Source organism: Microcaecilia unicolor, chromosome 8, assembly GCF_901765095.1.
Source record: "Microcaecilia unicolor chromosome 8, aMicUni1.1, whole genome shotgun sequence".
Taxonomy (NCBI): domain Eukaryota; kingdom Metazoa; phylum Chordata; class Amphibia; order Gymnophiona; family Siphonopidae; genus Microcaecilia; species Microcaecilia unicolor.
The window spans coordinates 38,443,191-38,467,730 of NC_044038.1; the positions used below are offsets into that span (position 1 = coordinate 38,443,191).

The following is a 24,540-nucleotide window of genomic DNA, read 5'->3' on the forward strand; positions in this document are numbered from 1 at the left end:
GGGAGGCTCAACAGGAGGGTCGACATATGGCCTTGCTAAGCACAGATGCTGAAAAAGCTTTTGACAGGGTGGAGTGGCCCTATTTATGGGAGGTTTTGAGGCATCTTGGTGTGGGAGAGGGGTTGATAGGATGGTTGCAAAGGTTATATGAAGGACCCTCGGCAAGGATCAAGGTAAATGGGGGGTATTCTAATGCATTTAAGATAGGGAGAGGTACGAGGCAAGGATGCCCACTATCTCCCTTGTTGTTTGCGATATCGATTGAACCGCTGGCGCAGAGGATAAGGGAGATGGGCGACATAAAAGGGATGGTGGTAGCGGGCAGGGAACACAAGCTGGCATTATTTGCTGACGATATTCTGTTTTTTGTCACGAGTCCCCTGACGACTTTACCAAACTTGGTGAAAGAGCTTAATCAATTTGGTAGAATTTCAGGGTTTAAGATAAACTATGACAAGTCTGAAGTTCTGGGGGTGACTATCCCACAGGGTCGACTGGAAGAAATGCTACAGGGGTTCTCATTTCGACTAAAGAAGGGCAATATCAAATATTTAGGGGTTCAGATACCCTCGGAGTTGAATCAGCTATACTCACTAAATTATGGCCCGTTGTTTCAACAAATACATAGGGACATGGCGGGCTGGCAGGGTAAGTGGCTATCCTGGTGGGGGAGAATAGCAACAGTACGAATGAATATCTTACCCAGGATTTTGTTCCTGTTTCAGACTTTGCCTGTGCAGGTACCTAAAAAGGAAATAAATAAGCTTCAGGGGGAGATTATGAAATTTATATGGGGGGGTAAAGCTCCGAGAATACATAGGAAATTGATGTGGAAGTCGGTGGACCTGGGAGGGAGGGGGGTGCCCAATTTGGAATGGTACTTTTGGGCTGCACAGGTAAAGTTTGTGGTGGCATGGAGTCAGGAGCCTCCATCGGTGGTGGCTAGTTTAGACCAAGAGATGGTGCAGGGTTATAAGTTGAAGTCGGTTATATGGGCTTCACTAGAACCGAGGGTATATGGCCAAATGACAACGAATCCATTTGTGAACCATCTGTTGGCCTTGTGGGCTTCTTTCAGAACCAGGTTCTGGATAAAGAGGAAAACTTCCACAATGGCAGGTATAGGTTGGGAACCGGCTTTTCAAGTGGGAATGGGCCACCAGGTTGCAGGGTGGTGGGAAGAGGAGGGGTTGATTTGTTTTAGGGATCTTCTGGATGATGGGGAGTTAAGACCCTTAGAGGAGATCCGGGAACAGTGTGGGGGAGGTGCGGGAGATACTTATTTTTATATACAAGTCAAGCATTATATGAGCCAACAAGGGTGGTTGAAAAGGGACCCGGGAGAATACGAGGAACTTGAAAATTTGTGGGGATCATTGGGGAAAATGAGAAGAGTTATATCTATGTTGTACAAATTGATCAGAGGTAGATCTTTTGAGAAATGTGCTTATATGATAAAATGGGAACAGGATCTGCAAAGGGAATTTACAGTAAATGAGTGGAAGGCTATAGTAATAGAAGTCAAAAAAGCCTCGAATTGTGTGTTGTTAAAAGAAAATGCTTTTAAGATATTGTCGCGGTGGTATTACACCCCGCATCGACTACATGCTATGTTCTCCTCGGCATCCTCACTGTGTTGGAGGTGTGGAGATGAGGAGGGGACTTTTTTGCATATTTGGTGGTCGTGCCGGACTTTACAAACATTCTGGAAGACAGTAACGACAAAAATTTCAGAAAGTACGAATAAGCCGTTTCAATGTACGCCGCATTGGTGTCTTTTGGGTTTCGGTAACAGAAGAGGAACTAAATGGCAGAGGCGCCTAAAGAGGATTTGTTTAACAGCGGCTAAGAGTGTCATTGCAATGCACTGGAAGAAACAGGTGGCTCCCTCAGAGCTGGACTGGACTCTGAAACTTTCCCTGGTCGGGGAATTGGAGCAACTAACGGACAAAAGAATGGGAAGGTACAGCCCATCTTCTGAACTGTGGTCTCGATTTAAGCGATTAACCCAATAAGGACAGTTGACATAGAGCTGGGAGGGGGAGGAGGGGGGGAGGGGGGGAAATGTGGGAGAAAAATGAAGAAGTTTACATTGTTGTATTGTAATGATGCTCAATAAAATATTCAAACATTAAAAAAAAGAAAGAGATCTGCATGCACATCTCTCTCATACATATCCATTGTGGATATAGCCATAGCGAATGCTACATACCTGTAGAAGGTATTCTCCGAGGACAGCAGGCTGATCGTTCTCACTGATGGGTGACGTCCACGGCAGCCCCTCCAATCGGAATCTTCACTTGCAAAGTCCTTTGCTAGCCCTCGCGCGCACCGCGCATGCGCGGCCGTCTTCCCGCCCGAAACCAGCTCGAGCCGGCTAGTCCAGTATGTAGCAAGACAATACAAGGGAAGACACAACTCCAAAGGGGAGGCGGGCGGGTTTGTGAGAACAATCAGCCTGCTGTCCTCGGAGAATACCTTCTACAGGTATGTAGCATTCGCTTTCTCCGAGGACAAGCAGGCTGCTTGTTCTCACTGATGGGGTATCCCTAGCCCCCAGGCTCACTCAAAACAACAACCATGGTCAATTGGGCCTCGCAACGGCGAGGACATAACTGAGATTGACCTAAAAAAATTTACCAACTAACTGAGAGTGCAGCCTGGAACAGAACAAACAGGGCCCTCGGGGGGTGGAGTTGGATCCTAAAGCCCAAACAGGTTCTGAAGAACTGACTGCCCGAACCGACTGTCGCGTCGGGTATCCTGCTGCAGGCAATAATGAGATGTGAATGTGTGGACAGATGACCACGTCGCAGCTTTGCAAATTTCTTCAATGGAGGCTGACTTCAAGTGGGCTACCGACGCAGCCATGGCTCTAACATTATGAGCCGTGACATGACCCTCAAGAGCCAGCCCCGCCTGGCCGTAAGTGAAGGAAATGCAATCTGCTAGCCAATTGGATATGGTGCGTTTCCCTACAGCCACTCCCCTCCTATTGGGATCAAAAGAAACAAACAATTGGGCGGACTGTCTGTGGGGCTGTGTCCGCTCCAGGTAGAAGGCCAATGCTCTCTTGCAGTCCAATGTGTGCAGCTGACGTTCAGCAGGGTAGGAATGAGGACGGGGAAAGAATGTTGGCAAGACAATTGACTGGTTCAGATGGAACTCCGACACGACCTTTGGCAAGAACTTAGGGTGAGTGCGGAGGACTACTCTGTTATGATGAAATTTGGTGTAAGGGGCCTGGGCTACCAGGGCCTGAAGCTCACTGACTCTACGAGCTGAAGTAACTGCCACCAAGAAAATGACCTTCCAGGTCAAGTACTTCAGATGGCAGGAATTCAGTGGCTCAAAAAGAGGTTTCATCAGCTGGGTGAGAACGACATTGAGATCCCATGACACTGTAGGAGGCTTGACAGGGGGCTTTGACAAAAGCAAACCTCTCATGAAGCGAACAACTAAAGGCTGTCCCGAGATCGGCTTACCTTCCACAAGGTAATGGTATGCACTGATTGCGCTAAGATGAACTCTTACAGAGTTGGTGTTGAGACCAGACTCAGACAAGTGCAGAAGGTATTCAAGCAGGGTCTGTGTAGGACAAGAGCGAGGAGCTAGGGCCTTGCTGTCACACCAGACGGCAAACCTCCTCCACAGAAAGAAGTAACTCCTCTTAGTGGAATCTTTCCTGGAAGCAAGCAAGATGCGGGAGACACCCTCTGACAGACCCAAAGAGGCAAAGTCTACGCTCTCAACATCCAGGCCGTGAGAGCCAGGGACCGGAGGCTTGGATGCAGAAGAGCCCCTTCGTCCTGCGTGATGAGGGTCGGAAAACACTCCAATCTCCACGGTTCTTCGGAGGATAACTCCAGAAGAAGAGGGAACCAGATCTGACGCGGCCAAAAAGGAGCAATCAGAATCATGGTGCCTCGGTCTTGCTTGAGTTTCAACAAAGTCTTCCCCACCAGAGGAGTGGGAGGATAAGCATACAGCAGGCCCTCCCCCTAATCCAGGAGGAAGGCATCCGATGCCAGTCTGCCGGGGGCCTGAAGCCTGGAACAGAACTGAGGGACTTTGTGGTTCGCTCGAGATGCGAAGAGATCCACCAAGGGGGTGCCCCACGCTTGGAAGATCTGGCGCACCACTCGGGAGTTGAGCGACCATTCGTGAGGTTGCATAATCCTGCTCAGTCTGTCGGCCAGACTGTTGTTTACGCCTGCCAGATATGTGGCTTGGAGCACCATGCCGAGACGGCGAGCCCAGAGCCACATGCTGACGGCTTCCTGACACAGGGGGCAAGATCCGGTGCCCCCCTGCTTGTTGACATAGTACATGGCAACCTGGTTGTCTGTCTGAATTTGGATAATTTGGTGGGACAGCCGATCTCTGAAAGCCTTCAGAGCGTTCCAGATCGCTCGCAACTCCAGGAGATTGATCTGTAGACCGCGTTCCTGGAGGGACCAGCTTCCTTGGGTGTGAAGCCCATCGACATGAGCTCCCCATCCCAGGAGAGACGCATCCGTGGTCAGCACTTTTTGTGGCTGAGGAATTTGGAAAGGACGTCCCAGAGTCAGATTGGACCAAATCGTCCACCAATACAGGGATTTGAGAAAACTCGTGGACAGGTGGATCACGTCTTCTAGATCCCCAGCAGCTTGAAACCACTGGGAAGCTAGGGTCCATTGAGCAGATCTCATGTGAAGGCGGGCCATGGGAGTCACATGAACTGTGGAGGCCCTGTGGCCCAGCAATCTCAACATCTGCCGAGCTGTGATCTGCTGGGACGCTCGCACCCGCGAGACGAGGGACAACAAGTTGTTGGCTCTCGTCTCTGGGAGATAGGCACGAGCCGTCCGAGAATCCAGCAGAGCTCCTATGAATTCGAGTCTCTGCACTGGGAGAAGATGGGACTTTGGGTAATTTATCACAAACCCCAGTAGCTCCAGGAGGCGAATAGTCATCTGCATGGACTGCAGGGCTCCTGCCTCAGACGTGTTCTTCACCAGCCAATCGTCGAGATATGGGAACACGTGCACCCCCAGCCTGCGAAGTGCCGCTGCTACTACAGCCAGGCACTTTGTGAACACCCTGGGCGCAGAGGCGTGCCCAAAGGGTAGCACACAGTACTGGAAGTGACGTGTGCCCAGCTGAAATCGCAGATACTGTCTGTGAGCTGGCAGTATCGGGATGTGTGTGTAGGCATCCTTCAAGTCCAGAGAGCATAGCCAATCGTTTTCCTGAATCATGGGAAGAAGGGTGCCCAGGGAAAGCATCCTGAACTTTTCTTTTACGAGATATTTGTTCAGGGCCCTTAGGTCTAGGATGGGACGCATCCCCCCTGTTTTCTTTTCCACAAGGAAGTACCTGGAATAGAATCCCAGCCCTTCTTGCCCGGATGGCACGGGCTCGACCGCATTGGCGCTGAGAAGGGCGGAGAGTTCCTCTGCAAGTACCTGCTTGTGCTGGAAGCTGTAAGTCTGAGCTCCCGGTGGACAATTTGGAGGTTTTGAGGCCAAATTGAGGGTGTATCCTTGCCGGACTATTTGCAGAACCCACTGATCGGAGGTTATGAGAGGCCACCTTTGGTGAAAAACTTTCAACCTCCCCCCGACCGGCAGGTCGCCCGGCACTGACACTTGGATGTCGGCTATGCTCTGCTGGAGCCAGTCAAAAGCTCGCCCCCTGCTTTTGCTGGGGAGCCGCGGGGCCTTGCTGAGGCGCACGCTGCTGACGAGAGCGAGCGCGCTGGGGCTTAGCCTGGGCCGCAGGCTGTCGAGAAGGAAGATTGTACCTACGCTTGCCAGAAGAGTAGGGAACAGTCCTCCTTCCCCCCAAAAATCTTCTACCTGTAGAGGTAGATGCTGAAGGCTGCCGGCGGGAGAACTTGTCGAATGCGGTATCCCGCTGGTGGAGATGCTCTACCACCTGCTCGACCTTCTCTCCAAAAATATTGTCCGCACGGCAAGGCGAGTCCGCAATCCGCTGCTGGAGTCTATTCTCCAGGTCGGAGGCACGCAGCCATGAGAGCCTGCGCATCACCACACCTTGAGCAGCGGCCCTGGATGCAACATCAAAGGTGTCATACACCCCTCTGGCCAGGAATTTTCTGCACGCCTTCAGCTGCCTGACCACCTCCTGAAAAGGCTTGGCTTGCTCAGGGGGGAGAGCATCAACCAAGCCCGCCAACTGCCGCACATTGTTCCGCATGTGTATGCTCGTGTAGAGCTGGTAAGACTGGATTTTGGCCACAAGCATAGAGGAATGGTAGGCCTTCCTCCCAAAGGAGTCTAAAGTTCTAGAGTCTTTGCCCGGGGGCGCCGAAGCATGCTCCCTAGAACTCTTAGCCTTCTTTAGGGCCAGATCCACAACTCCAGAGTCGTGAGGCAACTGAGTGCGCATCAGCTCTGGGTCTCCATGGATCCGGTACTGGGACTCGATCTTCTTGGGGATGTGGGGATTACTTAGTGGCTTGGTCCAGTTCGCAAGCAATGTCTTTTTCAGGACATGGTGCAAGGGAACAGTGGACGCTTCCTTAGGTGGAGAAGGATAGTCCAGGAGCTCAAACATTTCAGCCCTGGGCTCGTCCTCCACAACCACCGGGAAGGGGATGGCCGTAGACATCTCCCGGACAAAGGAAGCAAAACACAGACTCTCGGGAGGAGAAAGCTGTCTCTCAGGAGAGGGAGTGAGATCGGAAGGAAGACCCTCAGACTCCTCGTCAGAGAAATATCTGGGGTCTTCTTCCTCTTCCCACGAGGCCTCACCCTCGGTGTCAGACACAAGTTCACGGACCTGTGTCTGCAACCTCGCCCGGCTCGACTCCGTGGAGCCACGTCCACGATGGGGGCGTCGAGAGGTAGACTCCCTCGCCCACATCGGCGAAGCTCCCTCCGCCGACGTAGTCGGGGAGCCCTCCTGGGAGGTGGCCGCAGTCGGCACCGCACGCGGTACCGACGTCGGGGACCTCACCCCGGGCAATGGGCCAGCCGGCGCCACGCTCGACGGTACCGGAGGCGCAAGCACCGCCGGTACCGGAGGGGTAGGGCGCAACAGCTCTCCCAGAATCTCTGGGAGAACGGCCCGGAGGCTCTCGTTCAGAGCGGCTGCAGAGAAAGGCATGGAGGCCGATGCAGGCGTCGACGTCAGAACCTGTTCCGGGCGTGGAGGCTGTTCCGGGCTGTCCAGAGTGGAGCGCATCGACACCTCCTGAACAGAGGGTGAGCGGTCCTCTCGGTGCCGATGCCTGCTGGGTGCCGACTCCCTCGGCGACCCAGAGCTCTCGGTGCCGACGCGGGGAGGAGACCGGTGTCGATGCTTCTTCGACTTCTTCCGAAGCATGTCACCGGAGCTCCCCGGCACCGACGAGGACGTAGAATCCATCCGTCGCTTCCTCGGGGCCGAGGTCGAAGCAGGTCGATCCCGGGGGGGCTGTACCGCAGGAGCCCTCAGGGTAGGGGGAGACCCACCCGAAGGCTCACCGCCACCAGCAGGGGAATGGACAGCCCTCACCTGCACTCCTGACGATGCACCACCGTCCGACGACATCAGCAGACGAGGTCCCGGTACCACCGACGCCGATGCAGCTATCCGATGTCTCGGCGCCGATGCAGAGGGCCGATGCCTCGATGCACTCGATGCACAGGCGGCCGAGGATGAAGGTCTGGACGCTGACGACGTCGATGCACTCGATGACCCCGGTGCTGATGCCGACGAAGAGCCCGAGAACAAAACGTTCCACTGGGCCAATCTCGCTACCTGAGTCCGCCTTTGTAACAGGGAACACAGGCTACAGTTCTGAGGACGGTGCTCGGCCCCCAGACACTGAAGACACGAAGAATGCCTATCAGTGAGCGAGATTACCCGGGCGCACTGGGTGCACTTCTTGAAGCCGCTGGAAGGCTTCGATGTCATGGGCGGAAAAATCACGCCGGCGAAATCAAAATCCGAAATGACGAATTTGAGCACCAAAAACTTTGAGGGAGAAAAAATCTCAACCGAGGCCGAAAAGAGGCCTACCCCGACGACGAAAGAAAACTTATCGGGGCAAAGACTGGAAATACGGGAAGGGGCAAACGAAACCCAAGGGGGTTTGCGGAGCACTTTCCGAACGAATTTAAATCTTTTCCGAAGAAAAAACACGTCGATTTGTACAAAGGACGCGCGAGGTCGACTCTCCGGGGCTCGACACGGCAAAAAACACACCCGTACCGAGTGCGGACGAAAGAAGACTGGCCGGCTCGAGCCGGTTTCGGGCGGGAAGACGGCCGCGCATGCGCGGTGCGCGCGGGCACGCGAGGGCTAGCAAAGGACTTTGCTAGTGAAGATTCCGATTGGAGGGGCTGCCGTGGACGTCACCCATCAGTGAGAACAAGCAGCCTGCTTGTCCTCGGAGAAAATATGATATACTGCAAGTCAATCATATTATCCAAGTGATATAGTAAAGACCAAAGCATTCATTTACTTTTTATATTATGGCCTTGTCCTTCCGGAAAGCCCAACCTACTCCCTCGCTTGTTTTCTGATTCTAATGCATTTGAAAAAGATCTTATTTTTATTTTTTTTTATATATGTTTTGCCTCTATAGCAAGATTCTTTTCAAATTATCTTTTTTTTTTCCAAACCTTATTTAACTTACTAGTACTTAAGCTCTTTCCTGATTTCCTCTCCTGGATGTTTTCGATTTTTGTAAAAGATGTCATTTTGGCTTTAATAACCTCTCTTACCTCATCTTTTAACCATGCTGACTGCCCTTTTCTTTGACCTTTGAATGAAATATATCTAGTCTTGGCTTCCAAGACAGCAGTTTTAAACAGCATCCAAGCCTCGTGTAGCTGCTCTTAAAGGTTGCTTGGATTTGGGGGATCAGAGTAAGTGTTGAATCGAGCTGTATTCCAAGGTTCCTGACTTGTGATTTGAGCGGGAGTTCATATTTCCCAAAAGAGATTTTGATGTCAGGTATGTCCCCACTTATGTAAGGGATCCATAGAAGCTCAGTGTTACTTGGGTTCAGGCAAAGTTTGTTGTTTTTAGCCAATTTCTTGAATTTATGTTTTAAATTCATCAGTTTAACCCACAATCTATCTTCACCCTAATTTTTAAAACATACATTTCTCCAGCAAGCCAATGCTTATAAGCCCAAATATCCCCAGCAGTGGAGGTAGCATCCTGGGTAGCTTCAATACAAGATGAGACTATTTAAGATTTAGTAAAATAATTGCCTTCCCATATTTGGATATAAGCAAACCCATCTGCAGATTAAACACTACTATTGTATGCTCGTGGACTCCTGAAGAGTAAGACAGGAGATGAGGGGCAAATTCATCAGCCACTGATCAGTAAAAATCCCATTATCTCCAAGTCAAAATTAGAGACCAATAACACGTCATGACGATTTTTCTTTCCCACTGAAAATGAGGAAAGAAAAATCAAGAGCAACAAAGGAAAGGAAATCCAAAACTCCACAGAACAATCCAGGGAAAACAGGACAGTGGAGAAAAAACGTCAAAAGGTGAAGCAATAAGAATAAAAACAACAATGTGCCGTGTAATCAAACGATTAAAACAATGGAGGGACTCGGTTCTTAAATAAAACATAGGACCCGACAAGGGCTGTGTTTCGGCCTAATGGCCTGCTTCAGGAGTCCAAAATATCTGTGTGCTTTTAATGCAATTAAATCTTTACAATGCATAAGAAAGGAACGCCTTTGTGATGTTGCAATGCCAGCAGTGTGCTGGAGAGAGAACTACATAGGTGATACCTATATTTTACACCTAGTGGATTCTCCAGTGGGGATCCTTGGATATGCAACGTCATAAAGGTGTTCCTTTCTAATATTGTAAAGAATTTGCTGCATTAATTGCACACAGATATTTTGGACTCCTGAAGCAGGCCTTAAGGCCGAAACACAACTCATGTCGGGTCCTCTGTTGTTTTCTCTAAGAACTGGGTCCTCCATTGTTTTAATAAAGGATTGTTTTAACTGAAAGAAAATCAAGGCAATACTGAAAGCTCAATGTAGAAAACAGACAGACAAAAACAGCTTCACACTGTGTTGTGTGGTTTTGTCATCACGTTTCTCACAAGACACCCCATCCTTCTAATGCTGACAACAAGGTCTGACAATTCAAGCTTTACTTGCCTACTGGTGTTACCCTAAACCCAGATCAAGTAAATAGAAGTGAGATATCATCATTAGATTCAAAAGTCAGTCTGTAAAGAGAGCAAGTTATATTACGTAGGGCGTGACGAGTAAAAGAAAAAACATCATTTAGCAAGCCTAATACTGCTTCCCAAAGGCTAGACAGATCTAGCAGATGTAATAGTAACCTTACACAATTTTGGATCATCGTCACCTGAGTCAACAGTGGATCACTGATCATAATTATACATTTTGAGATGCATATCCTCAGCCTGGTTCTTTTCTTATAGTCCATTCTATTCAATACAATAACAGCATATTGATATTAACATCACAAATTAAGAATCTATTACATACCTGGGAAAGAAGATACAGAGACACTTGGGGACTTATTCTAGGACGATCAACAGTCTAAAAGAGACCAAAAAAATAAAACCTTAGGAAACAACCTAAAAGGGATTCTTATTATCCAGAAAGGTCAATAGAAAAAAAATACATACATATACTTTTTCCATTAGATTTACACAGTGCATTTTTTCTAGCAAAAAAAGGTGCCGGTACTCAAATGCTAAGCCATCCTTCAGGGGTGGGGTGATCACTGAGGGACCCACTACACAATAGCCAGGCCCCCTATAACCAGTCACAGAATCTATGACAAGGCAGAACTGGTGTGTAGAGACTGAACTCTTTCATTAAAACTTGGAGTCCATGGGTCAATTTTAGCAGACAATAGAAAAGGTGCGGGTACTCGGTACCCCCATATACCCCCTCAAAAAAAGCCCTGGATTTACAAAAGAAAAATCACAGATACAACCTGTGTGCCAGTCACAAATGATAAGGAACATGGCATATATATTGTATAGTGTAAGTGAACACAGAAAAGGCAACAGCAACTGTGCATGGTAAATTTTCTATAGGACACGTATATGCCCATAGACTTTGCATGTTATATTCACGCAAGTTCGGCATGTGGGGGAAATTACGTACATACATTCCCATTTTTTTTAAATAACCGTTCACACACAACACACACTTCTCCAGACAATAAATGTCGCTTTACTGTTACAATGTGTTTGTATTTTCATGCAGACTGTCAGTCAAATAAATGACAAATATAATAACAGTAATAATATATTTGATTTCATTTTGGAGGAAGAAACGCACTAGGTGGGATTAAGGAGAAATATAATTTATATACTGTATCCTCTATAATAATCGTCACCTTGTTGGGAAGACTGGATAGACTGTGCAGGTCTTTATCTGCTGACCTTTACTATGTTAAAAACTTTATTTCAAAAAATTGTCATGAATCAATGAATTGAACACACTTTGGCAAAACATCATTGGCATCCTGGGAATGCCTTGTTTTCTTAATTTGTCAATTGCACTAACTCATTAGGCTTGTGCGGGATACAAGTGTCTGATGTAATGTAACATTCTGTGTAAAATGAGGCTCAAAATCTACCATAACTCAATTTGAAACTGTGCATCAAAGCTGACTAAAATAGGTTTCCAAAATGAAGCACAGAGATCTTTCCTGAATCTGAAATGCAGTTTACTGTTCAATTCTATTTGGCAGAACACTTGACTGACATGCTTGTGCCATGACTGAGCACTCATACTAGATGTCAGCAGATAAAGACCGGAACTGTCCATCCAGTCTAGAGGCCGACCAAAACTCAGCCAGCAACTGAAATTTGCAGTTTTGTTTCAGCTGAAATTGAAACTGAATCCCCAATCACTCTTGCCCCCACTGGTTCTACAGCCAAAATGGCTGCTAAGACTGCTGTGTGAGGTTCCAGCAGCCATTTTGAGATTGGAAACGGCATGATCAGGAGCAACTACAGATTGCTCCTGCTTATGCTGCTCCAGTCCCAAGATGGTCACTAGGACCTCCAGTGGCAGTCTCACAACTGGGGATTGCTCTTGCCCTGAAGACCCACTAGACCACCAGGAGGTTTAAAGGTTGGTCCAAGAAGGGCCTTTGGGTGGTGGGGTGTGGGGCAGAGAGTGATCACGGGGAGAAGGGGTTGGGAGAGTGTTTCGGTTTCAGCATTTTCGGCCAAAACCTGAACCTAGATTTCAGGTCAGTGTTGGTGCTGAAATCGAAATTCAGTCAGACTCTAATCCAGTCTACCTAACAGTCACACTGATTATTGATTCATGATTAAAGCAACAGTGAGTGTAGGACATAGACTGTAGAAGTCCATAGAGAACTCTGCTTATATACAAACTACTGGAGTTGCCACAGAACAGCAAAAATTGTTAACTGTTAATCTTCTTTATGCATTTATGGCTTGTTCCATATGAAAGTATTCAGCCATTTATAGTACTCTCATAAAACAGTAAAAACCTTAAAAAGGGGGTTGAGATTTCTGCCAGGATGGCACATTATGGGTTCTCTTCAGTAGAATGCATCTTCTCACTGAATACATACGCCAAACGTGCTCTACTAAAGAGTCCTTAAAGACTGTCACACATACTGGTGCCTGTAACTACAGCCAGGACTCCCAGCTGCCATAATTCTAAAGCAGCTGCTGCAAAATGTGCCTTTTACTGTAAAGTTGTGGTAACTGCACACCTGCATGTTGGTCTGATTGCCCTTCTGATGCTTTCTAGTTCCTAGCCTATAAATGATATCCCCCTTCCTGCTCCACTGGGTTCATGAACTGCTGCTACTGCTTGCCATCCACTACCACAGAGCTTACAGGAAATAAAACTTTGTGGCACTAGCTGCAGTAGGAAGAGAGGTAGGCAGTACTGAATTCCTGGTGGGTCTTGAAATCTGCAGGGCAACTAGAAAGGAGGGAAGTGGTGGTGGGACAGCCTAAGTGATGACAGGCCACAAGGAAAGAGAAGGGGTCGTGATACTAAATTAAGAATATTTTTGTTTTTAGCTACTGAAGAAGCATAATGTTGATTATAAGTCACATACTGCCATTTAATCATGGTTGTCCTGTCAGAGATCAAGCAAAGCAATTCAACTGGCGTAGAATAAAATTTTCTTAAGATAGTGGAATCTTTAAAAGGCAAAAACTGAGAAAGAATACTTAATCTTGCTGTAATCTACCTGTAAAATATGCCATACTGTTGACCGAACGCAATACTTCATTATGTAAAGTAATTCTGACGACCCAAAAAAACTGTGTGTGTCATTGCTTGGGAACATTATTAAGGACAGTGGCATTTTATTTTTGCAACCATCACCAACCTCCTCTTCCAAATACTACTTCAGTAACAGATCAGAAACTCCTCTGTTCTCTTTAACTTATTTTTGACATCCTAGTCTTTGCATATTCATCTTATCTTGACTTTGAAATATGTTATTTTAAAATTATACAGAACCTTGGTTGCAAACACTGGCATAGTAAGGGAGGACGGCACCCCCACCTCCTTACTATACCACCATAATCACCTCTGCACTTCCCCTACACCAACCCCCGGCACACACCACATAAATGAACTGGCAGGGTCTCCAAGCCCCACCAGTGGAAGTCCTCCTACATGCACGTTGCGCCATCCACTCCCCCTCCCCCCCCAAACAATGCTGGGTTTTTTTGTACAACCAAGCATGCGTGAGGGGGGTGGGGCATACTCATTGTATAAAAACCCAGCAAAGCATGGGGGGGAAGGGGAATGGATGGCACAGCGTGCTTGGAGACCCCCACCAGCCAAGCGCCTCAATTTGTGGTGGGGGGGGCTGGGGTACCCGCCATACCCCTTACAAGATGGCACCCGGGCCCGCCCCCCCCCCTTCCCCCCACTTACTATGTCACTGGTTGAAAAGGTAACAAAAGAAAATGCATCCTTTAAATCCCCTACTCCAGATTTCTATACTCGTGTTTTCCAGTGTATTGTTTATTGTTCATTAATTGCTTAACATACTGCTTAACGAGGAGACACACAAGGTGGTTTACATACTAATACTAAGAAAGGAAAGGGAATGTCTTTAGTTCAATAGGACAGAGAAGAGAGGAAGAAAAAAAACAAAGAAGGCGAACGAGCGATGGAGCAGCACTTCTATATTGCATAAATCCATTTCATGAAGATATATATTTATTTATTAGCGGAAACCCACAATATATTTGTAGTGGCCCTAATATTTATCCCAGGCACACACGCTCCCATTTATTCCCCCCCCCCCCCCCAACCAGCACTCACTTGCTCCCTTCCTTTTCTCTTATACAGTCAAACTCTCTCCCTCTTTATCCCCCTTCCCTGCCCCTCTCCACCCCCTACTACAGATACACTTTTTTCACTTTCCTTCCTTCCTCAAGGTTCTCTCTCTCTTTCCCTTTTCCGCTACATCCTCAGCACAGTCTCTCTCACCCCTTCCACCTTCTCTTGGCCCCCACAGAGCACCTGTTCCCCCAAGCACTGTGACTACTCCTCTGTTCCCACAGCAAAGCTCACTAGCTGCATCTGCCACCACCCAAATTCATTTCATACACACACATAGAAGTTGTTTTTTTTTTTTTTTATATATATTGGCTAGGTAGAACAATAGTAGAAAAGTCTGTATGCTTCATATAGGTGTCTATACCAGGAGACAGTTGAGTGGAAGAAAAAAAGCCACAAAATAGAGGAAGCTACAAATTGAAAATGAAAGACTACAAGAGAAAATAAAAATCAAAAGTAACAGAGGCTGTAGGAACCTAGTGAGGTAATTAAATTCGCCGATGACACAAAATTATTCAGGGTCGTCAAGTCGCAGGAGGAATGTGAACGATTACAGGAGGACCTTGCGAGACTGGGAGAATGGGCGTGCAAGTGGCAGATGAAGTTCAATGTTGACAAGTGCAAAGTGATGCATGTGGGTAAGAGGAACCCGAATTATAGCTACGTCTTGCAAGGTTCCGCGTTAGGAGTTACGGATCAAGAAAGGGATCTGGGTGTCGTCGTCGATGATACGCTGAAACCTTCTGCTCAGTGTGCTGCTGCGGCTAGGAAAGCGAATAGAATGTTGGGTGTTATTAGGAAGGGTATGGAGTCCAGGTGTGCGGATGTTATAATGCCGTTGTATCGCTCCATGGTGCGACCGCACCTGGAGTATTGTGTTCAGTACTGGTCTCCGTATCTCAAAAAAGATATAGTAGAATTGGAAAAGGTACAGCGAAGGGCGACGAAAATGATAGTGGGGATGGGACGACTTTCCTATGAAGAGAGGCTGAGAAGGCTAGGGCTTTTCAGCTTGGAGAAGAGACGGCTGAGGGGAGATATGATAGAAGTGTATAAAATAATGAGTGGAATGGATCGGGTGGATGTGAAGCGACTGTTCACGCTATCCAAAAATACTAGGACTAGAGGGCATGAGTTGAAGCTACAGTGTGGTAAATTTAAAACGAATCGGAGAAAATTTTTCTTCACCCAACGTGTAATTAGACTCTGGAATTCGTTGCCGGAGAACGTGGTACGGGCGGTTAGCTTGACGGAGTTTAAAAAGGGGTTAGATAGATTCCTAAAGGACAAGTCCATAGACCGCTATTAAATGGACTTGGAAAAATTCCGCATTTTTAGGTATAACTTGTCTGGAATGTTTTTACGTTTGGGGAGCGTGCAGGGTGCCCTTGACCTGGATTGGCCACTGTCGGTGACAGGATGCTGGGCTAGATGGACCTTTGGTCTTTCCCAGTATGGCACTACTTATGTACTTAAACACACTGCAAAAAAAACATCTGAAACTGCTTAAATTAAAGGGAGAAGATTTTGTTAGTGGCAAACGGCATTTATAATTCAAAGTATGGTCTGGTTGAATCTTAAAGCAGTGGCGTACCGGGGGGGGGGGGGGGGGGCGGTCCGCCCCGGGTGCACGCCGCTGGGGGGTGCCGTGGCGCGCGCCTGGCTCCAAGTTTGCTATCTTCACTCGTTCGCTGCAGCTCCCTCTGCCCCGGAACAGGTTACTTTTCAGAGCCAATAGGCGCGCGCCGCGGCACCCCCCCCCCCCCCACCAGCAGCGTGCACCCGGGGGGGGGGTTGTCATTTCACCGGGGGGGGGGGGGGGGGGGGCGCGCTGCACCCGGGGTAGGGTGCATCGGCGATCCGCCCCGGGTGCCATCCTGGCTAGGAACGCCACTGTCTCAAAGTTCCATGAAATCTTCACTTTCTCATTTCTATGACTTTTTCCTAGATATTATTTATATGTGTACAAATACACATCCAAGAATACTAGGTAATATAATCAATATACTATATAAAGTTCATTATCCTTTTCTAATGGTGCAGAAAGCACTTCTCCTGCTTACCTGATCCTGATTTACTAGTGAATACACATAGAGAGGCAGAAACAGTCTGTTAAGCAGGTGGTCAGTCAGCACATCATTCAAGAATTCGCAATTAATGATAAGGATATCATTCAGGTAATGCAGATGATCGAGATGTTCAGCTACTAAATCACTTAACTTCCCTCGATTTCTGTGTCTGAGAAAGAGACAAGCAAGTTAAAAACCCTACAGCATAATGAGATCCAAAAAGCAACTTAAAACTGAAAGAAAAAAATCCACTATGAGACTGATATTGTGCCACGTAAATGGTATGTTTAACTGCAAATATGGAAATATTCATGCATAACAGAAATCCCCAAAAATTAAAAAAACAATGTAATATTTCAAGATACATGGAAAAGTGAACGCATGCGTCTCATCACTCAATACAGACATGACATTCTACCATTTGGGTACGAAAATATTCAGAGATGTCACAGAAAATAAGAACATAAGAATAGCCATACTGAGTCAGAGCATCAAGCACAGTATCCTGCTTCCAACAGTGACCAGTCCAGGTCACAAGTACCTGGCAGAAACCCAATTAGTAGCAATATTCCATGCTACCAATCCTGGGGCAACCAGTGGCTTCCCCCTATGTCCATCACACCTACCTGTAGCAGGTGTTCTCCAAGGACAGCAGATAAAAGTCCTGACTGCACAAGTGACATCACTGATACAGCCCACATGGGAAAAGTTCTTTAGCTTAGTAAGTACTAGAAGATTCACTTCATTGTGCACGTGAACCACTTCCCGCCTGCCACTGTCATGTAGGTCCACTGCAGTATTCAGCTTGCATACAATACAACTCCTTGGGGAAGTAGGCAGATATGTGAGGACTTGTACCCTGCTATCCTTGGAGAACAACTGTTTTCTCCAAGGACAAGCTGGATAGCATGTCCTCACACCATTGGACTCTTAGCAGTTTAAGTATTCTGAAGTTGGGAACTAGTCCATGAAGCACTCAATGGACAATTTGGTAGTGTTTCACATAGGTGCATATGGTATCCAAGGCATATGATCTTCAGAGCCCAATAATCAGAGGTTATAAGGACCCAGGGGTTTGCATAAAACTATAGTCTCCCTCCTAACAGTAGGTCGTCTGGTACAGATATTGGGATACTGGATATGTTCTCATGGAGGCAGTTAAAATCCCATCCTTGGATTAGCTTTGGCATTAGTTGGGTCTTTGGTCCTCTGCTGACTGGATCGAGTGAGATCCCTGTCTTGACTGGGAAGACCAGGAGGCAGAAAGATATTTTGGAAAATACTCTACCATCTTCCATCCTCCCCCCCCCCCCCCCCCCCCCCCAACTAGGTACCTCCTAGAAGATGAGGACGGGTATAAAACAGGCCTGGAGAAGGTCTTGAGAGTGTCAATTTGCTGCTCGACAAGGGTAGCAGCCTCCTACACCTTATCTCCAAAGAGATGCTCTCCATGGCCAGACGAATCTCCAGGCACCAATACCCATTACAGAAACTCTCACCATATCAAAAGTATCATAGGTCACTCAGACTATGTATTTTCCACATGCCTTCAATTGGCCAACTGTGATCAGGTGGAAGAGTATCAATGAAGAGCTCATAAGAAGTTTTACAGGAAATTACCATAAAAACTTTCTTCAAAAAGACTCCAATGCCCAAGTTTCTCTTCCCAAGAGCACTGAGGAATGAGTGTTGGAACTTTTGGCTACTTCTCAGGAGCCTGAACTCTGTACGAAGAGTTGAACTTCATGTTAACAGACATTACAGAAAAGGGGGTGGGGGGGGGGTCTTGCACAGTCTCATCTGTACATCCTTAAAGATTCTGTGACTGGGCATTGTCACAGCTTTCTTGGAAGAGGTTAAAGAATTGGAGAATGTCCTGTCTTCCTGCATCAACATTGACAGTGGTGAACCTGAAACCTCTCAATAAATAAAGCAGCACTCAAATCCAATCATCAAATCTCCTCATAGGCTGCTCCTCGAAGGCTGCCACTACCAGAGGCCCCATCCTCTTGAGTCACTTGGGAATACTGGAAGTCAGGTCTCAGGTCCTTGGAGGCTGCAGCAACCTCTCCAATACCAAGGAAAATGAGCAATCCTCACACTGGGGGTGCTTCAAGGATTGGCAACTTTAGTACTCTTGGTGCTTCATGCCACTAAGAAATGGAGTCAATGCACCCCAGCCTCCACCTGGTTTTTGGAATCACAAGCTCTCAGCATCAAACTTAAGGACAAAGCTTCTCTTTTCTTTGGTCTGGATTTGGATGATAACCGATTCCAATGGCCCCTATCAACGCTTGATGCTGAAGATTCTCACCTTTGATCACTTGAACCCTTGGCTGCCATTTTCTGTAGATGTTTCTGATCATTTTATACATTTCTCTATTTTTTACATTCACCATAATATGGCTCAACATCTCTACCCTGCTCTTGTAATCATTTTTGTCTGTTCTGGCTGCTTTTCTTACTTTGTTGCATTTTGCGCTGGGCTGCTTTTTACTGTGGCAGATATGTCACTTTTAGTCTTTGGTTCTCTTTTCTCTTATATTATTAAGAATAGCCATACTGGGTCAGACCAATGGTCCATCTAGTCCAGTATCTTGCTTCCAACAGTGGCCAATCCTGGTCACAAGTACCTGGCAGAAAACCAATTAGTAGAAACATTCCATGCTACCAATCCTGGGGCAAGCAGTGGCTTCATTAACAGACTATGGACTTTTCCTCCAGAAACTTGTCCAAACCTTTTTTTAAACCCAGATTCGCTAACCGCTGTTACCAGCTTCAATGTCTCAGCTGTACTCTATTTCTTCTTGATGTTGTCTTGCTCAAGAATCACTTCTTCTGTTGCTTTTAGCATTGCTACAGTTAATTTTCTGTCTTTTTGTTTAGGTCTTGTTCCTCATCAGAACTTCTGATTCTAGTGCACTTTCACAAGCATGTCATTCTTTCTTCTGCTAATCTAGATATATCTTGCTGTATCCTTTAGATTTCCATTTAGTGTTATCTTGATGTTCACAATCACCAGGCTATGATTGGAATCTATATCTGCCCCTTGGAAGGTTCGACACTGTTGCACAGACATTATCTATAACCTCTTGATCAATATCAAGTCAATCATGTTTATGGATATGCCATCCCAAGAGTGCCATATCCATTTACAACAATCATTCTATTGAAAGTTTGTTTTGCAGCTCGTCAGTTCATTCTCCACTGTGAGCTCTAATAGCATTTCCCTGCAATCGTTTCTATCTCTGAATCCAAACTTACCCATGACTGACTCCCATCCGCATTGTTTGTACCAATCTTTGCATTCCAGTCACCTCCAATAATTAGTATATCCTGCTTTGGTACTTCAACTGCCGACTTCAGGCCTGTATAGAACTTGTTGATATCATCCTCTGTACTCTTAAGCTCTTAGTGTGTACACTTGAATGACTGTTATATTGAATGGTTGAGTACTGAATCTTGCAACTAGCAGTTTGTCACTCACTGGTTTGTACCATTAGAGCAGCTCGAGCTTTGTTGCTTAGCAAGAAGCCAACACCCGCTCTGTATCTGGTTTCATTTCAAGACCATATAATTTTGCCACCTTGCATTTCTCCTATTCTAAGAATGTACATCTGTATCTTGACATCTTCTCTTGAAGTAACTGTAATTTTCCTGCTGCCCCCACTCGGGTTATTTTCAATAAAGTTTTGTGGTTTCTGAATATTGACCGAGATCCATTCTGTTCTTTGATTGCTGTGATCTTCAGACCTCTATTGCCTCTCCTTTTCTGGATTGGCCCCCAATGTTCGTATATTCCATGTGCCTACAGATAGCACCTCACTGGTGGGTTTCAACTTTCCTTCAGTAGCTAACTTATCAATCCTACCCCGATTGCTTAGGTAGTATTGCAGACCTTGTTTATCCAGGAAACATCCAAGTAGGCACAATCATGTTTTTGACTACCTGGGCATCAGATATCAATCATCTTGTTCTTCATTGTCAGCAAATTGCCACTTACCTTGCAGATGTTCCTCCTTTCTCCAAGCTTAGGATAGGCACAGAGAGATGCTGGGTTGCATTCTCTGAGGCAGTGAACTACCTATAGCAAGGCTTCCCAAACCTGTCCTACAGATACTAAGTAAAACTCCAAACAAAAATCACAGCAGGAATGGAGGACTAGAATATAATCCAATTGATATATAGATCAACCTACAAAATCACAAACAGTTCAAGATAATATGGCCATTTCAGTTTCTCTGTGTTGTGGTGGTGTTCCTGAGTAGGTTGCGATGTGTTTAATTTTGTGTTTTCAGACGAGCTATACCTGTTTTCCTCAGAAAAAAAAACTTTTCAATGCAAAAGGAAGTACAAATGTCTGCAGGTAGTTTTTCCTGGGAAATTTTCAAGGGAAACAGTGTGTCCTTTCCCTTTCAGAACTGGCACAAATTCATAGGTAAAAGCATTTGCGACCTTTGTCTCTATCTGCAGCTCTGCATATCACCCTCTAAATGGATTTTTTTTCCCAGAGACTGGATTCAGAAAAGCAAATGGTTTTTATAAACAGTTTTTATTACAATGTCAATTCCTTTCGAAGGCTTCATATTCTCCTTTTACATTAAAATTTGAGAAGATGGCCTAACAAAGCACAGCACCATTCCTGCCTATGCTTTAGTGAGTGACCCCTACGGAAGGACGGCATTCATAAGAAGGACAACAGGGCAAGCGCTGCCACAGGAAAAACAGCAGACACAAGATGAAAGGTTATTAACTCTGTCATTTCCCACTCCTTACAGCAGCTATTAATTAAGATATATTATGCTTACTTAAATGTATTGGCTTTATTATATAGATTAAGTTACAACACCAGAAATTCAACTGCAACTACTAAAGTTTCAATTAGTACACCAGGAGATTCATATGGAGCTCTAAAGCGTTGTACATTTTTAATGCAATCCAATTAAGAAGCAGTAATCCTGTCATTTACAATGTCAATGAATCAAATTTACCATTCACTTAAGGTAAGGAGCACATGAGATAAGTGCTTATTTGTAAACAGTCAATTATATCATTAAAATAAAACCTTCCATCCTTGGTGAAGCAGCAAACAGCTATCATGCAGAAAGAGAAAATGGTTTTTTTCTTCCAATAAATCACTTCCCCTTTCTAGGCATCAGAAAAATCTAAATCTAGTCATACTGCCTCTGCTTTATCCAGCCCTCTTGTATTAATTAAACATTCAGTGGGAAATCATATGATCATCACACCACTTTTGATTTCTTCAGCGTAAACACAATATTCAACCATTCTAGACAGCTTACTCTTCATCGGTCTGCACGCAGTCATCCAGTTCTATCACGTGGCTTCCAATAAACCAAACGAGATTGGAGAAATAGGGAACTGCAGTCTTATCTCGAATGTAGTGCAACATGGGCTGATTGTCCACTTAAAAGAGGAAACAAAAAAAAGATTTCTCTCCAGCCAAAAAATATTTATATACATATACATATGTGCATATCCTATATAATAATTTGCACCTCCGTCTGGATGCCTGGGTTCATAACACACTTCCCATCGGTCCGCCCTGGGGATGACGTCACAGGGCGGACCAATGGTAAGTGAGAGGGAAAGGAAGCCAGCACCAGCCATCGGAGGTCTCTTTCTCTGTCCCCTCGGAGTGCAACGACGACCTGGGAAGGGAAGCCAGCACCAGCAGGCAGAGGTCGGTACAGAATTCCCCCCCTCCGAATTCCAAGGCCCCCTACCTACCTCCTTCCACGCCCCCTCTCCTCCGAGTTCAACCGCCCCGCGCCTCCCTCCCTCTCTCTCTGTGCCCTCCGAGTGGAAGCAGGATGTGTGCGGCTGCCCCTCCCCTTCGTAAGTACTGGCTGTCTCTCCTCCGAGTTCCACTGCCCCGCGCCTCCCTCCCTCTCTCTCTGTGCCCTCTGAGTGGAAGCAGGACGGTGCGGCTGCCCCTCCCCTTCGTAAGTGCCGGCTGTTATTTAAAACTTCTTACCTCCTGGTCCGCCAGCAACAGTGAAGTTGAGTAGGCACGGCGCTTCAGACTGCCTTCGCTTCTGTTTCAGCTTTGCCTCTGGTCCCGCCCTCATTTCCTGTTTGCAGAAGGGCAGGACCAGAGGCAAAGCTGAAACAGAAGCGAAGGCAGTCTGAAGCGCCGTGCCGTGCCTGCTCGACTTCACTGTTGCCGGCGGACCAGGAGGTAAGAAGTTTTAAATAACAGCCAGCACTTACGAAGGGGAGGGGCAGCCGCACACGTCCTGCTTCCACTCGGAGGGCACAGAGAGGGAGGGAGGCGCGGGGGTGTGGAACTCGGACAGGGGGTGCATGGAACTCAGAGGGCAGGGGAGGAGAGGAAGGGAGGGAGGGGGTCCTGGAACTCGACTGGGAGGGGGGGGAGGGCCGGTCCTGGAACTCGAAGGGGAGGGGGGTTCCTGGAACTCGAAGGGGAGGAGGGTCCTGGAACTCGAAGGGGAGGGGGGCCTGGAATGCGGAGGACAGGGAAGGAGGGAGGTAGGGGCCATGGAACTCCGAGGAGAGGGACGGACACGTGGGGGTGTGGAACTCCAAAGACAGAGACCAAAGGAGGGAGAGCTGGAACTCCGAGGACAGGGAGGGGGGCCTGGAATTCATGACAGGGAGGGAGGCAGGAGGCCAAGCTGCAACTGTGAGGAAAACCTTGCTAGCGCCTGTTTCATTTCTATCAGAAACAGGCCTTTTTTACTAATATATATATATTTAAGTTTACTACATAAGCAATAACTATTGATAACTGGATGGCTTTAATTTGTTTTATTATGCTTTATATTCCACCATCAACAATGGCATTAAAGTGATTATGGTAGTGATTATGGGGCTCATTTTCAAAGCACTTAGCCTTCCAAACCTATGGAACTTTGGAAGGCTAAGTGCTTTGAAAATATGCCTCATGCATGTCACTTAAAAAATTTCATACAGACACAAACTAAAAGAAAAAAAATATACCAAGCCCCCTTTGACCCAGATGATTGATACAATATGAATGCTTTTCTCCCACAGCACCATCATCAGTCTCACTGCTCACCCTGTGAAACCTCAGCAGCAGTCTGGAGGTGTTTCTACTCCCAACAACTGTATAATGGCTCCCATAACCTCAGATTGATGTCAGGGAGCCATTGGGAAGAGAAAAAAACGTACTAAAGGCATTAAAAAAAAAAAAAAAGCACCAAAGTAGAAGGCAAAAAGTTGTATTCAAAAGTTCTTTTCTCAACTGAGGGTTATACAATGCCACGTATTACCTGTAGGCAAGGTACAGAATTTCAATTTGGCCAACTTCTAAGTTGACTGTGTCAAAACCCAACATTAAGTCACACTAGTTTTATGGAGGGTGTTTTCATAAATAGGCTGACTGAAATCTCCCTCCCCCCTCCCACACACCTTTTTTCCCAGGTATACGTCCATGCAGGGATTAACAACACACTTTTGCTTTCAGGGTAAACAGGCAGGCTCAGTGGCAAGGGTAAGATGGGACAGACAAGGGTGTGCTTCACTTTCAGATTTGACTAGGGCAAAAGTACCTGTAAAGATTTACTCTTGCTTTTTCCTTTCAAAGAGAAAGTACACATACACTTTCCCTTTCAGAACTGGTGCAAAGTCATTGAAATCAAATACCCAAAAAGGTTGCAAAGAACTGCATTCTTTTGAAAACTGTCCCCATATAAAAACGTTTAAAATGCATTATTCTGTTTTACTAAATCAACAAAACAAAATAAAAAAATCATTTACACTTGTATTCCACCATCAAGGTCATTTTTTTCACTTAAGTTAAACATGAATAAAGCAAAGCGGAAGAGGTTAATAAACTTACATGACACTGCATTAAGGCACACAGGAATCACCATTGAAGGAAGGGCAAAAAACAGACAACAGTTAATATGAGTAGGATCAGGGATGGTCAGACGTCCTTCAAAAGGGTTAACTAGCTACAACAGCGAAAATCTGAGCTAAGTCTTATGGCCTGCAAGGATATCACTTAAGATCATTTCAAACTTTTGTTTCTTCTAAAACAAATCTTTAAAAAAAACACTCAGAACTGACATTTCTAAAAACTGAAGCTTTATCTTAACAAAAATGAAATTGTATGCGTGCTGTGTGGCATGCATGAGCTGATCAGGTGCA

At 46.4% G+C, this 24,540-nt stretch overlaps 1 protein-coding gene across 6 annotated transcripts in view; it reads right to left on the reverse strand.

The window, feature by feature from the left end:
• CLEC16A (C-type lectin domain containing 16A) overlaps positions 1-24,540 on the reverse strand; it is a 365,691-nt gene that overhangs the window by 281,672 nt on the left and 59,479 nt on the right. For 4 of the 6 annotated variants that reach the window (XM_030211399.1, XM_030211401.1, XM_030211396.1 and 1 more), the window contains exons 6-9: positions 24,230-24,235; positions 21,687-21,810; positions 16,378-16,552; positions 10,493-10,546 (exon numbers count right to left, since the gene is read on the reverse strand). In XM_030211399.1, coding sequence (XP_030067259.1) covers positions 10,493-10,546; positions 16,378-16,552; positions 21,687-21,810; positions 24,230-24,235 — 359 coding nt within the window. The remainder of the gene's footprint in view (positions 1-10,492; positions 10,547-16,377; positions 16,553-21,686; positions 21,811-24,229; positions 24,236-24,540) is intronic. The other 2 variants (XM_030211400.1, XM_030211398.1) reach the window with 1 other exon arrangement.